We start from the raw sequence: 22,893 nt of genomic DNA, 5'->3' as shown, positions 1-22,893 counted from the left end.
ACCAGAACCGTCCGCCGTCAACGCGATTGGCTGCTGGCCAGAAGGAGTGGGCCTCGCTCCGGCCAATCAGGTTTGGGGGCACGTTCTCGCTGTATTTATAAGGCTACAGTCTATGCTCCCAGTAAATGAGAATAATCGATACTAACACAGGCTGTGACGATTTGTTAGATAAAGTCGCTATTTAAGCAGACAACTCTCTCAGGAATTCTCTCCCCTTAGAGCTGGCAATTAATCAAACCTGAAGACTTGAATGTATGAAATCATCTGTTAAAAAGTTGTTGAGCTTTTTATTTGAAATATGTATTCTAGGTAGTTAAAAGGTTGAAACATTATAGTTCAGAGGCTGAGTAATGTAGTACTTTGTGTGGGCTCAGGGTGAGTTTGGCTGTGTTCCGCTGTGTATCGCTAAACAAGGAAATCACACCTCCACGGAGCTCAGCGCGATTCACAACGTGAAACAATCGGACGTTGTGAATCACCCCGAGCACACACAAAGTCTCAGCCGAAGTAAAAACAATAAGTGTGGCTTGATATTGAGAAGAAAAAGGTTGATAAACGCTGTGAGAATGGGTCTGCAGAGAGAATTTCGCCGCGATCGCAACTGTCTGTTATCTGCAGCAGCCCGGAGGAGACATCAGCTGAGCAGCGTGTGTGTGAGGAAGTCTGTGGATTGGTCAATCGGAGCACACTGGGCTCACAGGGAGGGGGGCAAGAGCTCCAACGAGCCGTTTAGTGGAGAGAGTGAATACACGTAGTTTACAGAGATGCTGTTTGCGAAACAATGTGAGTTTGGAAAATTGCACAGTATTTTTCTATTGTAATATCCCTCAACAATGGTGTTATGATCAGTAGAAAGGACCATGACATGTGACCTTTAAAACAGTACTGATTATGCACAACATTTTCCATAACAAAATGCCTAATAACATTCAAAAGCAGTTCCAAACCACAGCGTGAACATATGAATGTAAAAAAAGTCACTTGAAAATAAGTGTTCACAATGTTTATATGCAATTATGCATATATTATTATTATTATTACTCATTTGCCAAGTACCTATGTATATATTTTAGGGCTGTCAGTCGATTAAAATATTTAATCGCGATTAATCGCATGATTGTCCATAGTTAATCGCGATTAATCGCAAATTAATCGCACATTTTTGATCTGTTCTAAATGTACCTTAGAGGAATATTTTTCAAGTTTTTAATACTCTTATCAACATATGAGTGGACAAATATGCTTTATGCTAATGTTTATTATCATTTGAACAATGACAAATATTCTCATGAATATTAAACACAACAACCTCTGAACATTACAAATATTCGCCTCAATTCAACCAGGGGGGTATACTACGAAGGATTTTCGCTTAGCTGGCTAAATTCAGGGAAAACTCCGGCTTTCCGGTCCTACGAAGCTGGTTCTCTTTTTAGCAGGCTAGATCTCCATGGTAACTTATGCTTAGCGGCTAACCTGGTCGGGACCAGGTTAGGTTGCAGGCTAAGAGCTCAACTCAGTGAAAGCACCGCCTGCTGACCAATCAGAGCTCAGGGTGCGGAGTTTAAAGCGATCAAGTCATATTACAGGAGAAAGGAAATACAGAAAAGCTGCCGTCGCAGGAAAGACGGCCGGCAAAAATCACCGACTGTGTGAACGTGAACATGAATAGAATATCACCTCCATCTTCAGAGCAATCTGACTATTATAACATTAGCGTCAAGGAACCACTTAAATAGCTGCCACAACATAAGTACACTGAGTGCAGATGTCGATGTGTCCCATTATCATTCGTATCATATCACATCATAATGTATCATATCTCTCCTGATCTGAGTCAGCTGATCCGTATCTGGCCGTGCAACACTCACAGCGTCACATACTGTATGCAGAAGTATTATTTTAAGCAACACATTAAGTTGACGAAACACTCGAGACAAATGTAATTGAAGTCAGATCGTGTTTTAGACGGGGCAGTGATATCATAAACCTGTTAATGTACGCATTCAAACACGTGTTCTGTTCCAGCTGTATTCACCTTGCAGGTGCAGCTCTGTGGCTTTGATCCTGATCAAGTGTTTAAGTCATGGATGTTTAAAGTTTAACTTCTTCATTTTTGACTAGTATTAAAGTTCACTTTTCATTCAGGAAGTATGACGCTACCTGTCAGTACGCTTCTCCATGTTTGTGATTGGTCGAATGCTACAAATACCACCCCTTTCATGTGAACGCGCACCTAACTAGATAGGACACGGCTGGCTTGAGCGATCCACTTGATAACCCGCGTCGTAGTACCGTTTAGCGAGAGCGCGTATGTCAGAATCAGCTTGCAGACGGTATTTTAAACTCGATGCGCTCTGAAACTACGGGGCGGCCGAGGAAAAAAAATACACATGCGTTAATCGCGTTAAAATAATTAGTGGCGTTATTAACGCGTTAACTTGACAGCCCTAATATATTTATATATAGTATTTTAATTTCCAAAAAAAGATAGTTGAAACTGCTATTGACATGTGCAGAAAATGACCCTATATCTAGTTTTCGTATATATAGCCTATATATAAATATATAAATATATATGCATTTATTGTTTTCCTGCCCTAACTTTTATTTAATTTTTTCTCCTGTTTTCTTTATTTCTTTGTACTCCTTCATTTCTATAAATTTTTTACGCAATAATGCCGCTGTATTAGGATGATGCACGGGAGGGCTACTTTCCACTAGCTATGCTTCAGCCCTCCCGCTTCTACTAATTTTGTTCATCTTTGTGTGTATGAATTAAACTTTTTTAGTTTTTTGGATGAATTAAAAAAAAAAAATACTTTCAGCTTGGGGGCCCCCTAGTGGCCGCGGGGGCCCTATGCCTCCGCATATAGGAAGAAATGGCCCTAGGCGGAAGTACAGAAACACGTAACTCTGGATTTGTTTTCATGTTTGAGGTGCAATAAACGTCTTCCCTGCTTTCGGTGAATTTTGTGGCAGAAGTACAGCGCCACTTACAGGCCCGGCATATGTACTACAGCGCCTCCAGCGGGTCGAACTGTCTCGTGTGGACGGACACGTTTCTTGAACCGATTCCGTGTGGACAGAAGACTTTTTTGATATCGACATCGGTTCGTTTTCGTCTCCGTGTAAACGTGGCCTATTGCAACAGGCTTCCCACTCAGCGTGGTTCCCGGCTACAGCCTGATTTAGCTCTGGTTCTTCCTGTTTCCAGCGCGGCGGAGCCGGCTCTCAGTACCGAAAACCGGTTCTTAGCTGGCCCCACTCGGCTGCCCGGCAAGTACCAATAGTCACGCTTACGTCGGAGGGAGGCGAGATTAACCTGAGAAAAGTTGTAACAAGCAGTAGCGCTGAGCTAAGTGACTAGACCGTCACCACACACTTGTAAAAAACAGGGGGGTGTGTGTGTGTCTACAGAAGGTCCAGTTGTGATAGACACGGTTCGCCACTGCAGATCACTAACCTGCCCTGGCATGCATGGTGTGGGGGGGCCATTAACCAGTTCCCTACTTCCAACCACATTCCTTCAGTGCTTTTGCCTCATACCACACACACTTTGAAAACGTGGGTTGCGTTCCAATAGTCCATTTAGCTTAGGAACCTTCCTAACCAAGTGAAATGACCCGGAAGGACGTCAGTGGCAGCCATGATAAGTGCCGTTCCAATTCTCCAAATGAAAGGAAAGGAGGTTTCAAACTTCCTTTATAACCTCCTTTATCTTAGGAACCACTGGACCTCCCTTGAGGAAAGGAGAGGAGAAAATGCTGCCCCACAATGCATTGCAGCCGCAGCATTTGCCGTCACTCAACAGTTGGCCGTTCACGGAAACAACCGATTATGACCGAGAAATTATATCATGAAAGTTACCGTGCTTATTAAGCTTTTTAAATCGTATGTGGTAAGTTGCCAAAGTGCTTTGTTCTGAATGTTCATCAGTATTATAATAAAGAGAGAAATATGAACGTTAGTTTTCACTGAAATTATCAAATAAAGTCTCTCAGTCTTTACTGAGCTGTGTGGAGTTTGTTCAACTATTAAAAGATGTTTGAATGGTGATATACACAGTGATAGATGGTAAGGACTAACGTTTATAATAAATACATTTGTATTGATTTTAAGATCTTTTCATAGTTCATACGTATTGGGATCATTTGTATTAATGTGGACCGGAGGGAGAGGGTGACGACGAGCATAAGTTTCACTTTCCTTTTTTATTTCAATTCCAACTTTGGTCCTGAAGAATATGTTTCTCTGTTGTCCACGTTCATAAAGCAAAGCAGCAGCATCAGAGCACGGTGCAGAGTCTCCAGATGAGTTCACAGTAGTCCCTCGTTCTTATTAAACATCTTCCATGTTTGTAGTGTGAAAGTGCATTCGGATTCTCTAAAGTACCGTAGTCTCTTCTCCTAAGTCCTTTTGAATTCTCCTATCCTCTATCCCTTAACCCCGTGACGTTTCACTCAGAGGTCAAGGAATAGGAGATAGGGTTAGAATTTAGGAGCTGATTTTTGGATTATCGGAACGCAACCCAAGGCCGGCCCATCCGGGCCCATCGCACTGTGGAGGCGCTGCGCTGACAGCTCTGGGAGGGAAAAAATATGTTTTGACCGTTGGTGCTCATCCTAATTTTCGGCCTTGATGTAACAACATTCATAATTAAGTAAATGTAACACCCTTTTCCCCCCCGGTTACACGTTTCATTCGCCCTGCCTGTACGATGGGCGCTGCAAGTGATGAAAATGGGGGATGTTGGCTTATCTGGCTCACAGCCAAAGTGCGAGTGAGCGAGGGAGAAAGGGAGGGTGCACTGGAACCGGCGCTGTTGTTATTAGCATCTGGTGCTAGCTGCTCTAACGGAAGAAGAAGATGTTTCTACAATGATGTGGAGGAGAGTCCTCTCCTGTCAGACTGAGAGGCTGATAACTACAGCTCAGTGAGGTAAAGGACTCTGAGTGTTAGATAGTTCACTTTAGTCTAAGTTATCTCAGTGGGTCTCAAACGTTTTGATCACAATTTATGTAAACACATATTTCCAAGGCACTCCTTTATAATTATTGGGATAAAACAGGTTTGAAATCATTCCAATGTAAACCATAGGACAGTAAACCAGACATATCGTTTTAAACTGGAGAGATACAAAAATATGCATAAATAAAATAGTAAAATAAGATATGAATGAACAACAAACATAAAATACGTTACATGTATTTGTTATTGGCTATGGTAGGTTATTGGTTATGCTCACATACTTATTTAATTATTCAAATGTAAACCGATCTTTTTCATATGGGTGTTTGGAGTTATACCCCCTAGATCTAGTCTCTAGTAATTCTGCTTAAAGTGCACCAGATTGAAGCATTTTACTTTAAAGGGATAGTGGAAATCCGCGAATTTTGGGTTTAACTTATGTATTTTAATTAAAAATAAGCATAATAAACCATTTTTTTATATTTCATGCGCCTAGTTTCATTTTATTTTCAATTTTACTGCTCCCGACCACGCCCTCTCAATGAAACGAAATACTTCGGGAATCTTCGGGTGATGACGAAAACAAAGGAAGACGGGCACAAACATTGGACGAGGCACGAGTATTTTATTATGTTTTCTGGCTGATTTAATGCATCGTTAGCCTGTACCATTGTGTACAACGCCATTTATTGCCTGTCGATTAGGCGACCGGAGGCCTCGTCATCCGATAATCCGGTACACAGTGTCGAATGTGTACACTACAGTCATCATATAGACATGATAGACTAACAGTACTGTGAGTACAGCCTACACTTGACAGGCAGCCTGGCTAGCCTAGGATTAGGACCATACTACGTCAAAAGACCGATTGGCTCTAGCTGTATATCATGCTAGTATACAATTCATTTACATGTATTCATGTAATTAATGCCCATAAGGCTGTTACATATACAATAATAAATGTGACAAGATAATTTATGTGAACCTGACCCTGGTATGTTATGAAATGTACCCTACATGCAGTCATCCTCGCGCATAGCCATAGGCCTACAGTGCATGCATGCCAACTTTTGCAATATATAATATAGCGCCTAGCGTGAGCTATGCTTAGGGACCTACCAGTCAAGATTATGTGTGCGTAGGGGTGCATCATCTGGCGCCTGGTCCTGGTCATCCTCGCCATTGCCCATGCCGTGAACTAACTCCATCTCCTCGGGCTCGAACAAATAAGGACGTAATGGTCCATCGTCTGGCTCAATATTCTCACCATCGTCGCTTACTGAACCGGATTCAGATTCAGTTCCTAAAACTACATTTTCGCAGGAAAGCCGAGAGGATGTTTCTGACTCGCTATCATCACTGGATACCTCGTACAATCCTTCTTCTTTGTCTGGTATATTTGCCCTTCCACGTTCATTCTGCATAGACGCCGTGGTTTGTTATTGTTTCGTCTTCCTGAGTTTTCCTCACTTCCGGTTTGGCTGACTCATCATTTCGTTTCTAAAAAAGTTCGGGGAAGCTGCAATAAAGTGCTTCTAACATGCGTAAGGCAATTATTATATTTTTTTAATCAGGTGTGATTGTTTTGGTACGTAATTATGCTTGTATATAAGTTAAAACGAAACTATTTGTGGTTCAATTTCCACTATCCCTTTAACATGTTCAAACATTTCTTCCCGGTATGCCTGAGAAAGCAGATATGCTTGTTTTTCTCAACAATAACTGTTTTTAAATGGGGGGGGGGGGTCCTTTAAAAGTTGGGCTGTTGCACTGTTGTAGCTTCAGTGGTTCTCAGGTTACAGTTACATAGCAGTGAATATAAACAGACTGATTAATGTGAATATTACTGTAAACTAACCTGTGTAAAAGTTTCTCGAATAAATGTAATTTTTTTGTTGGAAGAAGCATGTATCATTTTTTTACCCTGCCCCTCAAAGAATCCAGCCTGTCCTACAAAAAACGACCAAATAGGTCGATTTTTTAAGCACCTTAGATTACGACCCATAGCCACGTTTTAAAGTGTAGCACCTCTAGTGGTCGTGTAAGAAACAACATGCTCCCGTTTATTCACAAATAACCCTCTCTGGAAAATCCTAAATTGTAGAATAGTTTGGCCATTAAAATGCTTTTTGATTAGATTTCTAGCGAGAAGTGTATATTGTACTTTTAGAATCCACGTCCAGTGGATGTGTAGGATCTATAGTTTGATAGATATTACGAAGATGATTTGAGGTCTCGCCAGGAGAACATGTATATGCGGCAGCTTCCATGTAAAGTTAGCGTGGGTTAAAACAGTTTTTCCGGTCTCTAAGTTTTCCTAATAAAACGGGATATATTCCCCTCACTGTCAAATGATTACACAGTGATATCTGCATTACTCATCCACTAAAAAACATCAGTTTATCCTTGTTAATTACACAATATTGATTGGTTTAAATTGTGTACAATGCTTTTGTGTTTTTAACCTTCAATTCAGAGAAACAAATAGTTTTTTAGGAGTTTAGACACTACAGTTTCCGAAAACACTACACTACCCAGAATCCCCAGCTATCGTTTGGGACTACAACATCCGCCTTGCTTTACAAACCCTGTGATTAATCATCAAGCCCTGTGTTTGGATGTTGGAGTGGCAGTGCGACAAGGTTACGCTGAGCGTCAACAGCTCTTTGAAATGGAATGGAACCACGGCAGACTTTCCAAAACTGGAATTGGACTCCTACTTTACTTACTTGACTTTTGTGGCTTTGCTGATACTCATCGCTTGCATTGCTGCCAATCAAACCAGGACTGGAGGTTAAATGATGTTCACTGTAACCCCTCCACTAAAAGCACTCCATACATTAAGGGCCCGAGAAGGACCTTCGTCACATGGTTTTCACTGGAAGGCACGAGAGGGCCCATTTGCAGTGTTCTTTGGTTTTTTTTGGAACAGGGGACAGCATGTGCCGAGTTGCCATAAACCAAGTTTTCTTTTGATCGCAAAGCTACTGTTATCCCATTTAAAAGCTGAACAAGAGGGGAAGGACTATCTTATCTAAGTTTCACTTTGAAGAAGTTGAAACCATTTCTGTGCTTTGTCTCTGCATGGTGGTTTACTTGGTGATGATTTTGTCTTGTGCAGATCACTGCATTACTTATTGTGTTGCGGCGTATGATCCTTTAAAGACTCAAACAGGAAGAGTGCAGGATATTAGAGAATTCAAAATGTTTTAATTTGATATGAGCATCAAAAACTGTGCATTCATTTGTGACTTTTAACCATACATTTATGGAGGAACTGCTTTATATATTAATGGAATGGAAACACAACGTTGAAAAGTAAGGTGACAATAAAAACATATAATTAAGTAAATGCAGTAATGCCATTCAGTCCACATTTGACACTGGGGTGCAAATAGCTCATGTTTTAATGTGTTACTAAGTGGTTTTAATATGTAGCTTACATTCTGACTATTTATGCTATGATGTCGCCAACAATGATAGCTAGAAGAGGTTCTGTAGCTCATATCATTTCTACCACCTTTCACATAATGGCTTCCCTAAAGAGACAGCTTCATTGGCTGCACTCCTGCTTCCCTTCACAGTGTCATCCTGATCCTTCACCACAGCACATTGTGTACAAGTCCTTACTTTTCTTTCAAATGGTCAACATCTTTCAACTAGGTCCATGTAAACCACCTCTGTGCAGCGCTGGAGTTGAACTGGGGGCAGAGAAAGGGGTCACAGCTGTTCAAGTGATGACATTCCACAGAAAGGAGCATCTGTGCATCCAGTGAGCTGACGTAGGGCCTTGCCTGCTGTGTACCACATCACGGGAATGTATTGCAGTCAGCTGGAATATGCTCTGATAAGTACTGCATCATTACATTCTGATTCAGATTACTACAGTCACCATATTCATTTGATTTAACAGTGAACATTTCATTATTCATGTTCAACAAATACCGTTTTCTTATGTAGATCACTTTGCCATAAAGAAAGTCATTCTTTACATAAATCCCATTATATGAACTTATAAATATAGGCATATACTGCTCTGCATGAACGAGGTTTGAATAGGTGAATAACTCGTTGTATGTAGAAGAGCTTTGAGGGGTCTTAAAGACCTGATGAAGCGAGATATAAGTAGCATTATCATTTACCATGATCTATGACTGAAAGCTCAATAAGTTGTTGTTGTTGTTGTTGTTGTTGTTGTTGTTGTTGTTGTGGTGATTTACACTTTTTGAGAGAAGTCTTTCATATCATCATCTACTGCTGTCCATTCACTGATAGGTCCCACATTGATTCAGTAGCAATAAGGAATGTATGAAATGGATGCACTGTAACCACTCCACCAAGGCACTCCATAAATGAAAGGCGTCCTGGAAGGACCACATGTTTTTCACCTGAAGGTCACCCTGAAGAGCAGGAGGGCACATTCGTAGCGTTTTTTGTTTAGCTAGAAGATTTCAGCTAGGTTCTATAGCTCATATTACATATATATATATATATATATAGTTATATATTTACCACAGACTGTGTACTGTGGTGTAACCTTCGTCAGAAGACTATTTATTAAAATGTAAAAGCAAACTGTGGTGCAGATAAACCCAGTAGTTATAACGCACTGAAGCCACAGGGTGGCGATATTACATTAAACATAGAATGTCTTTACTTCCTAAAAAGGAGAGCATGCCATGTCTCCTCACAGAGAGGGCTGCGACTAACGAGTCCAATCGATTCATCTGCCATCAGACATTGTTACACATCCTAAAGTGATGTCTTTAAATGTCCTGTCTCATCATTCCAACACTCAGTGTAATGAATCATGTGTCCATCATTACAAGCCTTGAGAGAAAAGTGAGGGCAATCTTTTTTTCAAGTTTAAGCTTCATAAAGTCTTATTTAAATGAAGTGGTTGACTTCTTGCGGCAACATGAGAGATTTTATTTTCTTATTTGATATCAAATACTTTGTACTCTTATGAAATATAGTTCAGGCTGTTGTTTTGTATTTTAAACATACTCTTTCAAAGTTATTACTGTTTACATCACATAACAGATCACTGCATACACCAAAACTACAATAAAAGAAAAGGTAATCTTAACTTGCACGCAATATAGTACTTGTGCTTAGCCCGGTAAATAAACCAAAAAATTAATAAATAATAATTATAATAATACAAAAATACACATTTAGATTCAGTTGTAGTTCAAATACATTCAAACAAATCTAAAAACCATACAATCTTTAGACAGCAGATTTCAGATAGTCCTCTTCTTAAAGCTGCCTCGGCCCCACAGATGGGTCCCTCAGTCTGTGAGGCTGTCAGCAGGACACTGTGTCTGAGCCCGGATCACTTTCTCCCTCTCCAGCGCCTTCTCCATCTCTGTGTAGTAATCCAGAGCCTTCCGTACCGGGTGGATTATGTGTTGCTGCAGAATGAATTAACAAGTCATATATTCGAACCCCAAAACATTGCCTCAAACTTGACGTATTCTACTTTATTGAAGGACATTTCCCAAAGTAACTTCTTGATTTCTAGGAATCTTTCAAAAAGAAATGACCTCCAAGCAGGGGAAGAGGTTGGCCAGCTCGATGAAGAGAGGCAGAAGGACAAATCTGATGAAGCCTGTTTGAGACGACGGCTTGTTGACTTTGTCCCGATCCATGAAGGGGGTGACTGGAAGCCCCTCTAACTTCTCCACATCACTCTGAAGGTGGAGAGAACACACAGCTGGAGCGAATGTCTGTAACAGGTCTGAGCCTGTGGAAGATCATTGCTCTCATCCAATCAGCATCATATTTTTAGATGTATGACTATGCTCAAGGACGTTGTGGTGATTCAACATGTTTGAAAAACCCATTTATTGACTAACTGGCCAATAGCGAAAGGCTCAAAATAAGCTGTACCTATGTTGTTGCTGGCCAGATGTTGTTGTGGTTCAAACACTGAAATCTATTGAAAAGTGTGCTTTTTCTTTTAACCAGACCATCTGCTAAATTATTTCTTTTTAAATGTTATGGTCAACTAAGATAGTCGCAATACAAGCTGGATAAATTCCGGTTTTGTCATCTTTACTGGAAAGGAGTCAAAGGAACAACTGAGTGGGATTCAACCCTTCTTTGTTAGGGAGAGAGAAACAGACCTGGAGAACCACATGAACTCTTTCAATACACCGTGTTGCTGCTGAGTCAGGTTGTACGTATTGAATAGGAACATCCCACACATTGAATCGGAGGTTGAAGGAGGATAACATGTGCAGAACAAAGTTTAAATCAAGCGTCCATAGTTGAAACACATATCCAGTGGTGAAGGTACCTGGTTGTAGAATTCCTGCAGCAGACAGTCCAACCAGGGCTCAGCCACCTCCATGGGCCGCGCCTCGTTGGAGATATCGCTCACTTTGATCAGGATCATCATCAGCTGCAAACACAACAGGACACAATCAGAAGCTATACATTCAACTGTAAAAGAAACAGAGTTTTTATCTTGAGACTTCAGCCACTGTTGAATACTGAACATATGTCCTCACCACTTCTCTGTGCTCCTTGTTGGTGAAGTCAAAAGCTGTCAGGATGGACTTAAACTTGATGAGAATGTCATTGTGCCTCGTCATGTCAGTGGCCAGGATGCATCTGAAAGGAAAAGATAAATACTGTTGCTATCCTGAGGGAATTACAGGAGCAACATGTGGAGGACTGAGAGAATCAGAAAGATGCACTCACTTGATGATCCCTTCCCTGATCCGCTTGTACTGATTCATGGACAGATTTCTGAAGATGTTGCTCTCTGTCTGAAAGATATGAGGTTCAGTTGATTGTCGCTGATCGTGGACAGCCTCACCTGAGGGTGTCGGTTCCAATCACTAACCCTATGCACGATCCCATGCAGCTTGGACAGAGAGGTGCCATGCCTACCTTCTCCAGGATCTCAAAAGCTATGGCACAGTGGTGGTTCTCCAGTGGAGAGATGTCGTTGTACCGGAGAGCGAGTTCGGTCCGAGCGTTTATCTGAAACAAGGCCATTACTTTAGACTTTAGGATTAACATTTCAAAGACTTCTGTATGCATTGCTGCTGTAATGCACAACACCAGAACACATTTCAATGTTTTCTTTACACAACGTGAGAACTCAGTGTTCTTAAACTAAAAGAAGTGAAATCATATAACATGTTGGAAAATATGATTTGACAGCAAACATGTCAAATACAACAGACACTGTGTATGTGATGTCAACAGGTATGATAGAACTGTCCAACTTCAGCTATTAAAAGATACATTAAAAGATAAAAACAAGAATTTGTTAAAGACATTTAAAGAGGTTGACATTTTTCAAGTCTTGATTCATGCAAAACTCACAAATATACAAAGTAAGTTATTGGGCACGGTTTCCCCCCCATTACAGCTGTTAGAATACGCCTTATAAAAGTCATCAAAAGTAGAAGACAGTACAAAATCCACGGTCTAAGTTCTGAGTTAAAAAAGGTCTGACGTTTAGCTGAACCTAGTATGAGGCTGCAGCAGTCTGGATACCACCTCACTGTGTGTCAGGGAACATGCCTGCCGAAGCACAGAGACTTCATGGAGCTACCTGATAGGCGTTGTTGTAGCCGGCGTGGTCGAGGTCGTGGCACACTGCAGAGGTCAGCATGATGAGCAGGTCCTCGCTGTCCATCTTACTCTTCAGGTCCGTCAGCCAGATCAGACCGTACATCTGCTCAGAGGGCAAGAGATGTTGTCATGCGCTGTGGGGGAAGGCTGTCACTTGCCCTCATGACAAGCTGAATCACTTCAATAGTTTGGGAGCAGTGACATAAACACATTAGCCTCTTTTCAACCTGAGGAACTAGGAACCTTTTAAGGATACTTTTGTGTTTCTGTTTCAGGGACAATGGTTTTAACTAAAGTCCCTGGTCTATTCTTTCCAAAGGTTCAGGAACAGCGCTGACATTTCTGATTGAGGACGCCACCGACAGCCATGTATGGGACGGGTGGCGCAGTGGTCTGTGCATCTGATCTTCAGATCAAGGGGGCGTTGGGGAACTCCAACTCGAAACCCGCTCCTGTGTCCTTGGGCAAGACACTTCACCCGGATTTGCTCCTGTGGGTATTGTCCACCGTGACCATTGCATGTATACAAACATATGTGTAATGTGTATCTGTAAAGTGCTTCGAGCATCTGGAAAGGCGCTATAATAAATGTAAGGAATTATTATTATGTAGAAATCTGCATCTCAGAGTGTCTGTCACGGTCTTTGTGAGGGACACCAGCACTGCTGTCAGCCATGTGGAAGTAAGAGCCTGGCTGAATGCTGTCCATACGTCAATTCATTTAGTTTGATTAAGATGCTCCGTATAGCTTGTGGACAAGTGACCCCTTTTTACATACAGTCGAAGAACAGAAGAACTCAATTATGGTGTCTTTTCCAATCTTCTTCTTGCCACTGCTTTGGGATTCTCAAACTCCTGAGAAAAGTACCCGGTGCTCGTCAAAGCTATTTTTTGATGGAGACGCCATCAAACCATCAGGGTGAAATAGCTGTCCTCTGATGTGAGTCCCCTCTCCACCCTGAACATGTCCTTCACCAAGTCACAGGGAGGATGGCATCTCTCCTGGTCTGTCCTTATGAAGTACCACTGCAACAGACACACACACTCACCATCTGGGTGACACAGAAGCAGTGCTTGAAGTTGTGGAAGGGGATGTTGTTGTATCTCCGGTACACCTCGAACAGGAAGTGGTGCAGGACCGCCGGCTCGATGTTGAAGGCTGCGATGAAATCTAAATCTGTGTACATGACCTGAAGGAGCACCATGATCTCTGCATCCTCCCACTGCCTGCACACACACACACACACACACACACACACACACACACACACACACACACACACACACACACACACACACACACACACACACACACACACACACACACACACACACACACACACACACACACACACACACACACACACACACACACACACACACACACACACACACACACACACACACACACACACACACACACACACACACACACACACACACACACACACACGCGCGGTTATCCAGCTCCATATTAGACGATGACTCCACCCTCTGCACTCAGAGCTCAAGCTTCTTCCTTCGGGCGGAGGTGACTCGCCCGAGGAGCAGAGCGAAGCGCTATAAGAACAGTTTTATCCCAGCAGCTGTTGCACACATCAACACATCATAGGAGCGTCACACTGATGCCTATTTTTATTTATTTATTTAATTTTCAATTGTGAATTTTGAATGTCCATGTTTGTACTAGTGTTTTCCTTCTTAAAATGTTTTTTAAATATGTTTGAGATTTGGTTGAGCGGGGTGTACTTGTACTTTTACTAGTCCTTTATTAGAGATGTGTTGTTTGTGTTTGTTTTTAGTGTCAGGATGGAACCCTTGTATTTGTCTCTGCAAACAGAATCTACCTACGGGTACAAATAAAGAACCTGAACCTGAACCTGAACACACACACAGCTTGAGATTACTTGGACTGAATTAATTGTGATACTATCCTCATTGCAAGTTATATTAGCCACAATAATCGTATATATAATATATTCTATGTTATTATACGAACAGGTATTCTGATCTATCAAGCCTAATTACCTACATATACTGTTTCACTGCAGGCAATACTCTAAATGTGCACCTTTAACTTCTGTTAGAGTCACATAGTCTGAAAACAACAGTGCTGAGCTGGTGAGGGTATTGCTGGCCCTTTGAGAGACACCTCTTGGCCACAGTCAGAGCAGGGAAGCCATGGCGTGGTTAATGCAATGCGATCAGCTGGATGTGAGCAGGGCACAAAGGATTTATGCTGATGATCTGTCACCCTGGTTTCTGTGCAGAGCCTCAAAGCTCCCCTGCCACCATCGTGGGTTAGAGGCTTTAGGGGAATGGAACGATGTGCAGGCCTCAGTGAATGCAACAGGCACTTCCTCCCATGAAGCCGCTTCAGACCCGCTTCGTTGATGAAGCCTTTTAAGACCTTTTCATTTGTACGGCGCTGCGGGCCTATTCATATTGAGATGAGTGTGAAGATCAGAGGAAAGGCTGACGTCTCGTGTCCTCTTCAGATCACAGCAGAGGTGCTTGAAGGGCACGACACGTGTGTGTGTGTGTGTGTGTGCGTGCGTGCGTGCGTGTGTGTGTGTGTGTGCGTGCGTGCGTGTGCGTGTGTGTGTGTGCGTGCGTGCGTGCGTGTGTGTGTGTGTGTGTGTGTGTGTGTGTGTGTGCGTGCGTGCGTGCGTGTGTGTGTGTGTGTGTGTGTGTGTGTGTGCGCGCACTGAGGGAACAGGTGCACTGTTTGTTGGTGATCACACAGCCTGCACATCATGTTGATGAATACTGTGTGTGACATTAAAAGCTCTCCACACCTATCTGGCCAATCAGCTGCAGGCTGAAGGGAGTAATGGATTACATCATCACGATACAACACATATAACTGTATTCCCTTACAGTCAGATTGCTGTTGCATTAGAAAGAAATTACAAGCAGGATTACAATTTTACAATACATTTTGAAATAAAAATGTATATATATATAAATGATATTATAGATAGTCGTATGCTTGATTATTCATTTTGGTTTTCATTGAGGATACTTCCTTATTTTAAATATATTTGTTCAAATGCAGTTGGTGAACACCTGATTTATAAAAAAGAAAATGCTGTGTTTAATGAAGGTATTAAACTAAAGCTATATGAATGCTATGCTGTCGGCCTATCACATAAGAGGACATCTTTGACCCTAAATACCTTGGTCTCCTCTTTTCTAAGGTCACATTGTGTTGTGTCTTCAATACACCTCTTACTGATGTTTCATTTCTCCTGCTCTTATTTGCATTGCATTTCATATTGAGGTCATCCAAAAGCAACTCTAAATAATCAGATTACATTACTTTCACATTTTGATACTCAGATTAGGTTACTGATTACATTTTTTTACAGGTAACTAGTAATTGTAATAGATTACATTTTTAAGTAACCCTCCCAACCCTGCTCACCAGTTATCAAAGGTGGGGGTCTTCAGGTACTGCCTCACTTCCTCTGATACCTCCAGGGAGCTGCAAAGGGGACAGCATATGATTAGCAGATCATAAAACATGATGTCTGCACTATGTGAGCTTTGCAAACACGTGCCTCATTTGGAGGAACTTCTCCCGGACATGCTCACACTCCTTCCTGGTCTTATGCAGGGTTCTCTTGTGGTAGAAGGGGGAGGGCTTGTGTGTTCCCTCGGACAGATCTTTGAACAAGCCCAGCCAGCTCAGGTGCTCCACACTCTGAAGAGATCAGTTGATCAGGTTCAATATGGAGGTTAGAGCACTTCAACAAATAGACCCTTCGTCACTAAAGTCATCATCGTTGCTGACTTCTCATTGCTCTGTTGCCCTGGTTTATATTTCTATATCTTCCTACAGAAAAAGATGTTGTGATTCTGCGAGGCTGTTACGCAATTTCTTGGTAATCCATGTAAAGACATTTATCTTAAAATAGTGATTCAGCTAGTGGACGTAATATTGGAATGGACATTGGAGAAAGGCGTGTCATCCGTTAAGATCTAAACTGTAAACAACGGTCATGAAATTGCACACAAGATAATATCCAACATGTTACACTTGGGTTATGATTCCTTGCTACAGTAATTACTTTCAACGTTTGTACACATTTCTGTTGGTCAGAGGTGGAAGAAGGTTCCTCAAGTCAAAGTAGAAAGTATTCTCATCTAAATATAGTGAAAGACAGTAAAAGTAGTCGTTGTGCCGATTGGTCCATTTCAGAATAATATATCTGATATGTTTTATAATGATTGATCATGAAAGTGTTCTCAGAGCTGGTGAAGGTGCAGCTAGTCTGAAGTACTTTGTAGACTGCAGGGTAGCTGGTGAAGGTGCAGCTAGTCTGAAGTACTTTGTAGACTGCAGGGTAGCTGGTGAAGGTGCAGCTAGTCTGAAGTACTTTGTAGACTGCAGGGTAGCTGGTGAAGGTGCAGCTAGTCTGAAGTACTTTGTAGACTGCAGGGTAGCTGGTGAAGGAGCAGCTAGTCTGAAGTACTTTGTAGACTGCAGGTAGCTGGTGAAGGTGCAGCTAGTCTGAAGTACTTTGTAGACTGCGGGGCAGCTGGTGAAGGAGCAGCTAGTCTGAAGTACTTTGTAGACTGCAGGGTAGCTGGTGGAGGAGCAGCTAGTCTGAAGTACTTTGTAGACTGCAGGGTAGCTGGTGGAGGAGCAGCTAGTCTGAAGTACTTTGTAGACTGCAGGGTAGCTGGTGAAGGAGCAGCTAGTCTGAAGTACTTTGTAGACTGCAGGGTAGCTGGTGAAGGAGCAGCTAGTCTGAAGTACTTTGTAGACTGCAGGGTAGCTGGTGAAGGTGCAGCTAGTCTGAAGTACTTTGTAGACTGCAGGGTAGCTGGTGAAGGAGCAGCTAGTCTGAAGTACTTTGTAGACTGCAGGGTAGCTGGTGAAGGAGCAGCTAGTCTGAAGTACTTTGTAGACTGCAGGGTAGCTGGTGGAGGTGCAGCTAGTCTGAAGTACTTTGTAGACTGCAGGGTAGCTGGTGAAGGAGCAGCTAGTCTGAAGTACTTTGTAGACTGCAGGGTAGCTGGTGAAGGAGCAGCTAGTCTGAAGTACTTTGTAGACTGCAGGGTAGCTGGTGGAGGTGCAGCTAGTCTGAAGTACTTTGTAGACTGCAGGGTAGCTGGTGAAGGTGCAGCTAGTCTGAAGTACTTTGTAGACTGCAGGGTAGCTGGTGGAGGTGCAGCTAGTCTGAAGTACTTTGTAGACTGCAGGGTAGCTGGTGGAGGTGCAGCTAGTCTGAAGTACTTTGTAGACTGCAGGGTAGCTGGTGAAGGAGCAGCTAGTCTGAAGTACTTTGTAGACTGCAGGGTAGCTGGTGAAGGAGCAGCTAGTCTGAAGTACTTTGTAGACTGCAGGGTAGCTGGTGGAGGTGCAGCTAGTCTGAAGTACTTTGTAGACTGCAGGGTAGCTGGTGAAGGTGCAGCTAGTCTGAAGTACTTTGTAGACTGCAGGGTAGCTGGTGAAGGAGCAGCTAGTCTGAAGTACTTTGTAGACTGCAGGGTAGCTGGTGGAGGTGCAGCTAGTCTGAAGTACTTTGTAGACTGCAGGGTAGCTGGTGAAGGAGCAGCTAGTCTGAAGTACTTTGTAGACTGCAGGGTAGCTGGTGGAGGTGCAGCTAGTCTGAAGTACTTTGTAGACTGCAGGGTAGCTGGTGAAGGTGCAGCTAGTCTGAAGTACTTTGTAGACTGCAGGGTAGCTGGTGGAGGAGCAGCTAGTCTGAAGTACTTTGTAGACTGCAGGGTAGCTGGTGGAGGTGCAGCTAGTCTGAAGTACTTTGTAGACTGCAGGGTAGCTGGTGGAGGTGCAGCTAGTCTGAAGTACTTTGTAGACTGCAGGGTAGCTGGTGAAGGAGCAGCTAGTCTGAAGTACTTTGTAGACTGCAGGGTAGCTGGTGAAGGAGCAGCTAGTCTGAAGTACTTTGTAGACTGCAGGGTAGCTGGTGGAGGTGCAGCTAGTCTGAAGTACTTTGTAGACTGCAGGGTAGCTGGTGAAGGTGCAGCTAGTCTGAAGTACTTTGTAGACTGCAGGGTAGCTGGTGAAGGAGCAGCTAGTCTGAAGTACTTTGTAGACTGCAGGGTAGCTGGTGGAGGTGCAGCTAGTCTGAAGTACTTTGTAGACTGCAGGGTAGCTGGTGGAGGAGCAGCTAGTCTGAAGTACTTTGTAGACTGCAGGGTAGCTGGTGGAGGTGCAGCTAGTCTGAAGTACTTTGTAGACTGCAGGGTAGCTGGTGAAGGAGCAGCTAGTCTGAAGTACTTTGTAGACTGCAGGGTAGCTGGTGGAGGTGCAGCTAGTCTGAAGTACTTTGTAGACTGCAGGGTAGCTGGTGAAGGTGCAGCTAGTCTGAAGTACTTTGTAGACTGCAGGGTAGCTGGTGGATTCACTCCAGGTGGAACTAAAGTCTGATTCAACACTTGGTTATATTTCACATCATTCATCTGAGAAGTAACTAAAGGTATTAAATACATGTAGTGCAGTAAAAGTACACCATGTACCTCTGAACTGGAGTGGATTATAAGTACAAAGTAGCATCAAATGGAAATACTCAATACTCAAGTATACGTACTTCAAAATTATATTTCTTGTTTTGTCTTTCTTCAGTTTGAGCATAACATTTTTTTTAGGATGGTAGGTTAAGCAATTTTAACCATAACGTAATGCAAATGTATAATAACAGCTTCACTCGTTTAAATCGGTAGGTAATCAAGTTTGACATCAAGTAGAGCCATCCCTGCTAGACATATGCACCCCAGGATGGAGCGAGGGGAGATGTCAGGGGATCACAAAGTCACGAGGAACACTAGCAGCATCAGTTACACGTATGGGAAGCTAACCAAGGTTGGTTAACAGAGTGGCCAAGAAACCCACCACTAAAGTGAAAGGGCAGCCGAGGGAACTGCTGAGTCAGGCATGGAATGAGTTTGAGCATTCTCTACCAATGTGTTCAAAAGAGCTTAAGGAGGCAGTTGTTGTCAAAGCATACACTAACACTACATTGCTTTGTTCCAGTTGTTTGTGCCTTTATTTTCCTTTTATCTCAGTTTCTTATATTTAAATCAATGTTTAGACGTCATTTATGGCTTGAAACCATTTCATAGTCAGGGTTGGATTAGTTTAGTTGTTTTGGTGTTTGGTTAGTTGGATCTGTTTCTGTATAATACACCAACTGTTTCCCACTGCACATTTGCTGGTAATATATATTGTTAATACTTTCTGTGAAGTGTCTGGGCCTCTATTCTCAAGTGTCAGATAGTTTAGCGACAGTGTCCCATTTCAAATATCTTCATTGAATCATTCATATCAAACACATTGATAAGAGCAGCTCCAAAATGCTAAGCTTTTGAAACTATTTGCCTTCTTTTGAGGTCCCACTTATTTCTTCTTCTGACTGCTAATGTTTCTTTTTCTGATGAGGCCCGAAGATCTCTCTATGAAAACGAAGAATGTATAACCCATACGTATAACCATATGAATAAGTTCCATGTTTCCTTTTTGCTTTGTCCGTACCTCCAGTTTCTCCCGGAATGAATCCACCTGTTTCTTCATCTCGTACACCACTGCAGGAGCGTCTCCGGCCTCCGTGAGGATCCTCTTCTCCAGGCCCTGCAGCCTGAGAGCACACACCATCAGAGGAGCGTTAGGATCATAGGCGTCCTTCATCCTGGGGGAATGGCCCGTTTTGTCCACTATTTTGCATTCGGATCATTTGTCTTTTTAAATGTTAGCGGGCAGAAAGAATGATACACTTTGAGGTTTATTTGCACAAGAGAAAAATCTCAAGGACTGTTTTCTGGTGACCGAAGTGATGCAATTTGTAACAGCTTCGCAGCAGCATAGCAAGTTACTGCACTAGTTGTATTTTGCGGGGCGCCTAATGCAGTACTGGTTTTTGAAATCTGAAAACAAATCGAACAAAGTGACGCCAATGGTTAACACATTATAGTATGTACATTTTCACAGTTGATATACATTCAACCTTCAAAGTATATAACCAGATATCTGATGCTTCACAAGAACTGACCTTTTGACCTTTCACAGTAAATATGAATGAAATGTCTTTAATGTTGATCTGACTCCCCTGGCCTACCTTTTCTCCATGGAGGAGAGGTCACATCCCAGTGCACCTGCAAGCTCCGCACCTGAGATGACAAGGCAAGAGGGAGACGAGTCAAACCTTTTGAAATGAACCCGAGCACTGCATTTCCCACGGTGCAAAGGGAAAGATACCTAACGGCTCACTGTTGCAGTCGGCAGCCACCACCTCCAGCTTGTAGCAGCAGCTGGAGGAGTTGGGCTCCAGCCCCGGGGAGATGTTGGTGATGTTGCCTTTGGGGTTGTACAGCTTCAGGATGTCATGGGGTCCGGCCTCGGCTGCAGAGCGGAACAGATCTGAGAGAGAGGTTCAACGCTCATGTATCCATCAATCCTGAGGAGATATGCTTCCCCACACGCTGAGCAAGGCCATCTGAAACCCCGATGCTGCTGGGGAATCCTGGAGTTCATTCTCTTTTGAAAAAGCTTTGAGGTTACTGGTCAATATGGAAGCCATCATCAATGGGTTATGGATTGTAACTTAGTTCTTTACAAATTGTTAACAAATGATTTACAAAACAGTAAGGAAATACAAAGTAAATAATGAGACACAACTTGCATTTAACCCTCCGGTCGTCTTCGGGTCAAATCTGACCGGTTTACTTCTTTCATCAGTCATAACTTTATAGTTTTACATTCGAGTGCATTCAGGCTTCATGACATCCTTCACAGGAGACATTGAACGTATACAAGTGCTGATCACACACACACACACACACACACACACACACACACACGCACGCACGCACGCACGCACGCACGCACGCACGCACGCACACACACACACACACACACACACACACACACACACGCACGCACGCACGCGCGCGCGCACGCGCGCACGCACGCACGCACGCACACACACACACACACACACACACACACACACACACAGGGCCGCCCCTCCCTACAGGCCGATCATGCAGAGTGCGTGGGGCCTCACCTTGCGGAGGGTGCCTCACTCCACTAGCACCCCCCCTCCCCGTCGACGCTCGCGAAACATCATATCACTTTGCGTGGGGCCTCATGTTGGCCAGGGACGGCCCTGCACACACACACACACACACACACACACACACACACACACACACACACACACACACACACACACACACACACACACACACACACACACACACACACACACACACACACACACACACACACACACACACACACACACACACACACACACACACACACACAGAACAATTTGACACGTTTCCCGCTCTTATGCGCCCCTCCCCCCACATGGATCACACCTGGCTCACCAGTACATGTTCAGTGTCTGTTCTTTGTATATGTACTGCAGTTCTTCATGTGTACCAGTACTCTGATACAATACTTACAGTTTGAAAGGGTGTTAAATGAAATGTGGTGATGATTAGTGGTTTTCGTGTTCATGTAATAGCAGTTAAAACAGGACCGGTCACATTTGACCGCAAACACCAAAGTAAGGGGGGGGGAACGAAGACAATAGGAGGATTACACAAAGCACATTAAGACCACATGAAGCCAGTGCTACACACTGCCTCCACCCGAGCTGTCAGTGGCAGCTGGTCCTCCATCACACACACACTTCTCTATCTGCTGGGGAACTGACTTTAATCTGCATCTGATCCTTTATCAACGTTGTTTTCTTCTCTAGTTTTTCTGGATCACTTTTCTGCCATTGAATACATTAATTCAACTCATGTGTAATAGATAATAACATACATCACATGATATTTACCTTCTCACATAAGGGAAGAATCATGGTAAACATGTGAGACATTTGGAAAATGTATTTAATAATTATAAAAATGATGTTATGGATGCAGATATCATTTGATTCACTAAGATTGCACCTGAGGGTGTGTGTATGCACTCTGACATACCTCACAATGTCTTCAACATCAGAAACTGAACTTTGAAATCCTTCTGTGCTCCTACCTTTGACATCCTGCGCAGGGCAGTCCCCGGGGAACTCCGCCTTCTCCGGTCTCCCGTTCACTGTGAAGAAGATGATTTTTGTTGCCATGTCATGAGTTCAGAGTTACTGACGAGTGCACTGCTGATCAGTCCTGCTTCCTTATTTCACTGTGATGAAGACCCCACCCCCTTGCTTTTATTCTCTCCACCTCCTCTTCTGCTCCTCCTTCATTTCCCTTAATTTCCACTGTTACATTATTAGAAGTAGAAGTCACTCACTAAATGTATCCTCAGGTTCTGTTCTCAATGTGTACTTGTTTTTCTTG

General features: G+C 43.0%; 1 protein-coding gene across 1 annotated transcript; it reads right to left on the bottom strand.

Moving 5' to 3' along the window:
* Positions 1–10,234: 10,234 nt before the first annotated feature.
* On the bottom strand, positions 10,235–22,684 carry LOC117467113 (high affinity cGMP-specific 3',5'-cyclic phosphodiesterase 9A). The gene is made up of 14 exons (XM_034110732.2): positions 22,589–22,684; positions 20,792–20,953; positions 20,652–20,703; positions 20,072–20,174; positions 16,131–16,273; positions 15,995–16,054; positions 13,617–13,794; positions 12,548–12,670; positions 11,875–11,967; positions 11,683–11,750; positions 11,490–11,592; positions 11,276–11,380; positions 10,521–10,667; positions 10,235–10,388 (listed from the first exon to the last, which is right to left on the bottom strand). Exons 1-14 carry the CDS (start codon positions 22,674–22,676, stop codon positions 10,266–10,268), a joined length of 1,548 nt encoding a protein of 515 aa, XP_033966623.1. The 5' UTR covers positions 22,677–22,684; the 3' UTR covers positions 10,235–10,265.
* Between the last annotated feature and the right edge of the window lie 209 nt (positions 22,685–22,893).

Source organism: Pseudochaenichthys georgianus, chromosome 21, assembly GCF_902827115.2.
Source record: "Pseudochaenichthys georgianus chromosome 21, fPseGeo1.2, whole genome shotgun sequence".
Taxonomy (NCBI): Eukaryota; Metazoa; Chordata; class Actinopteri; order Perciformes; family Channichthyidae; genus Pseudochaenichthys; species Pseudochaenichthys georgianus.
Note: the sequence above shows the minus strand (reverse complement) of the source record. Positions and strands in the feature narration are given on the sequence as shown.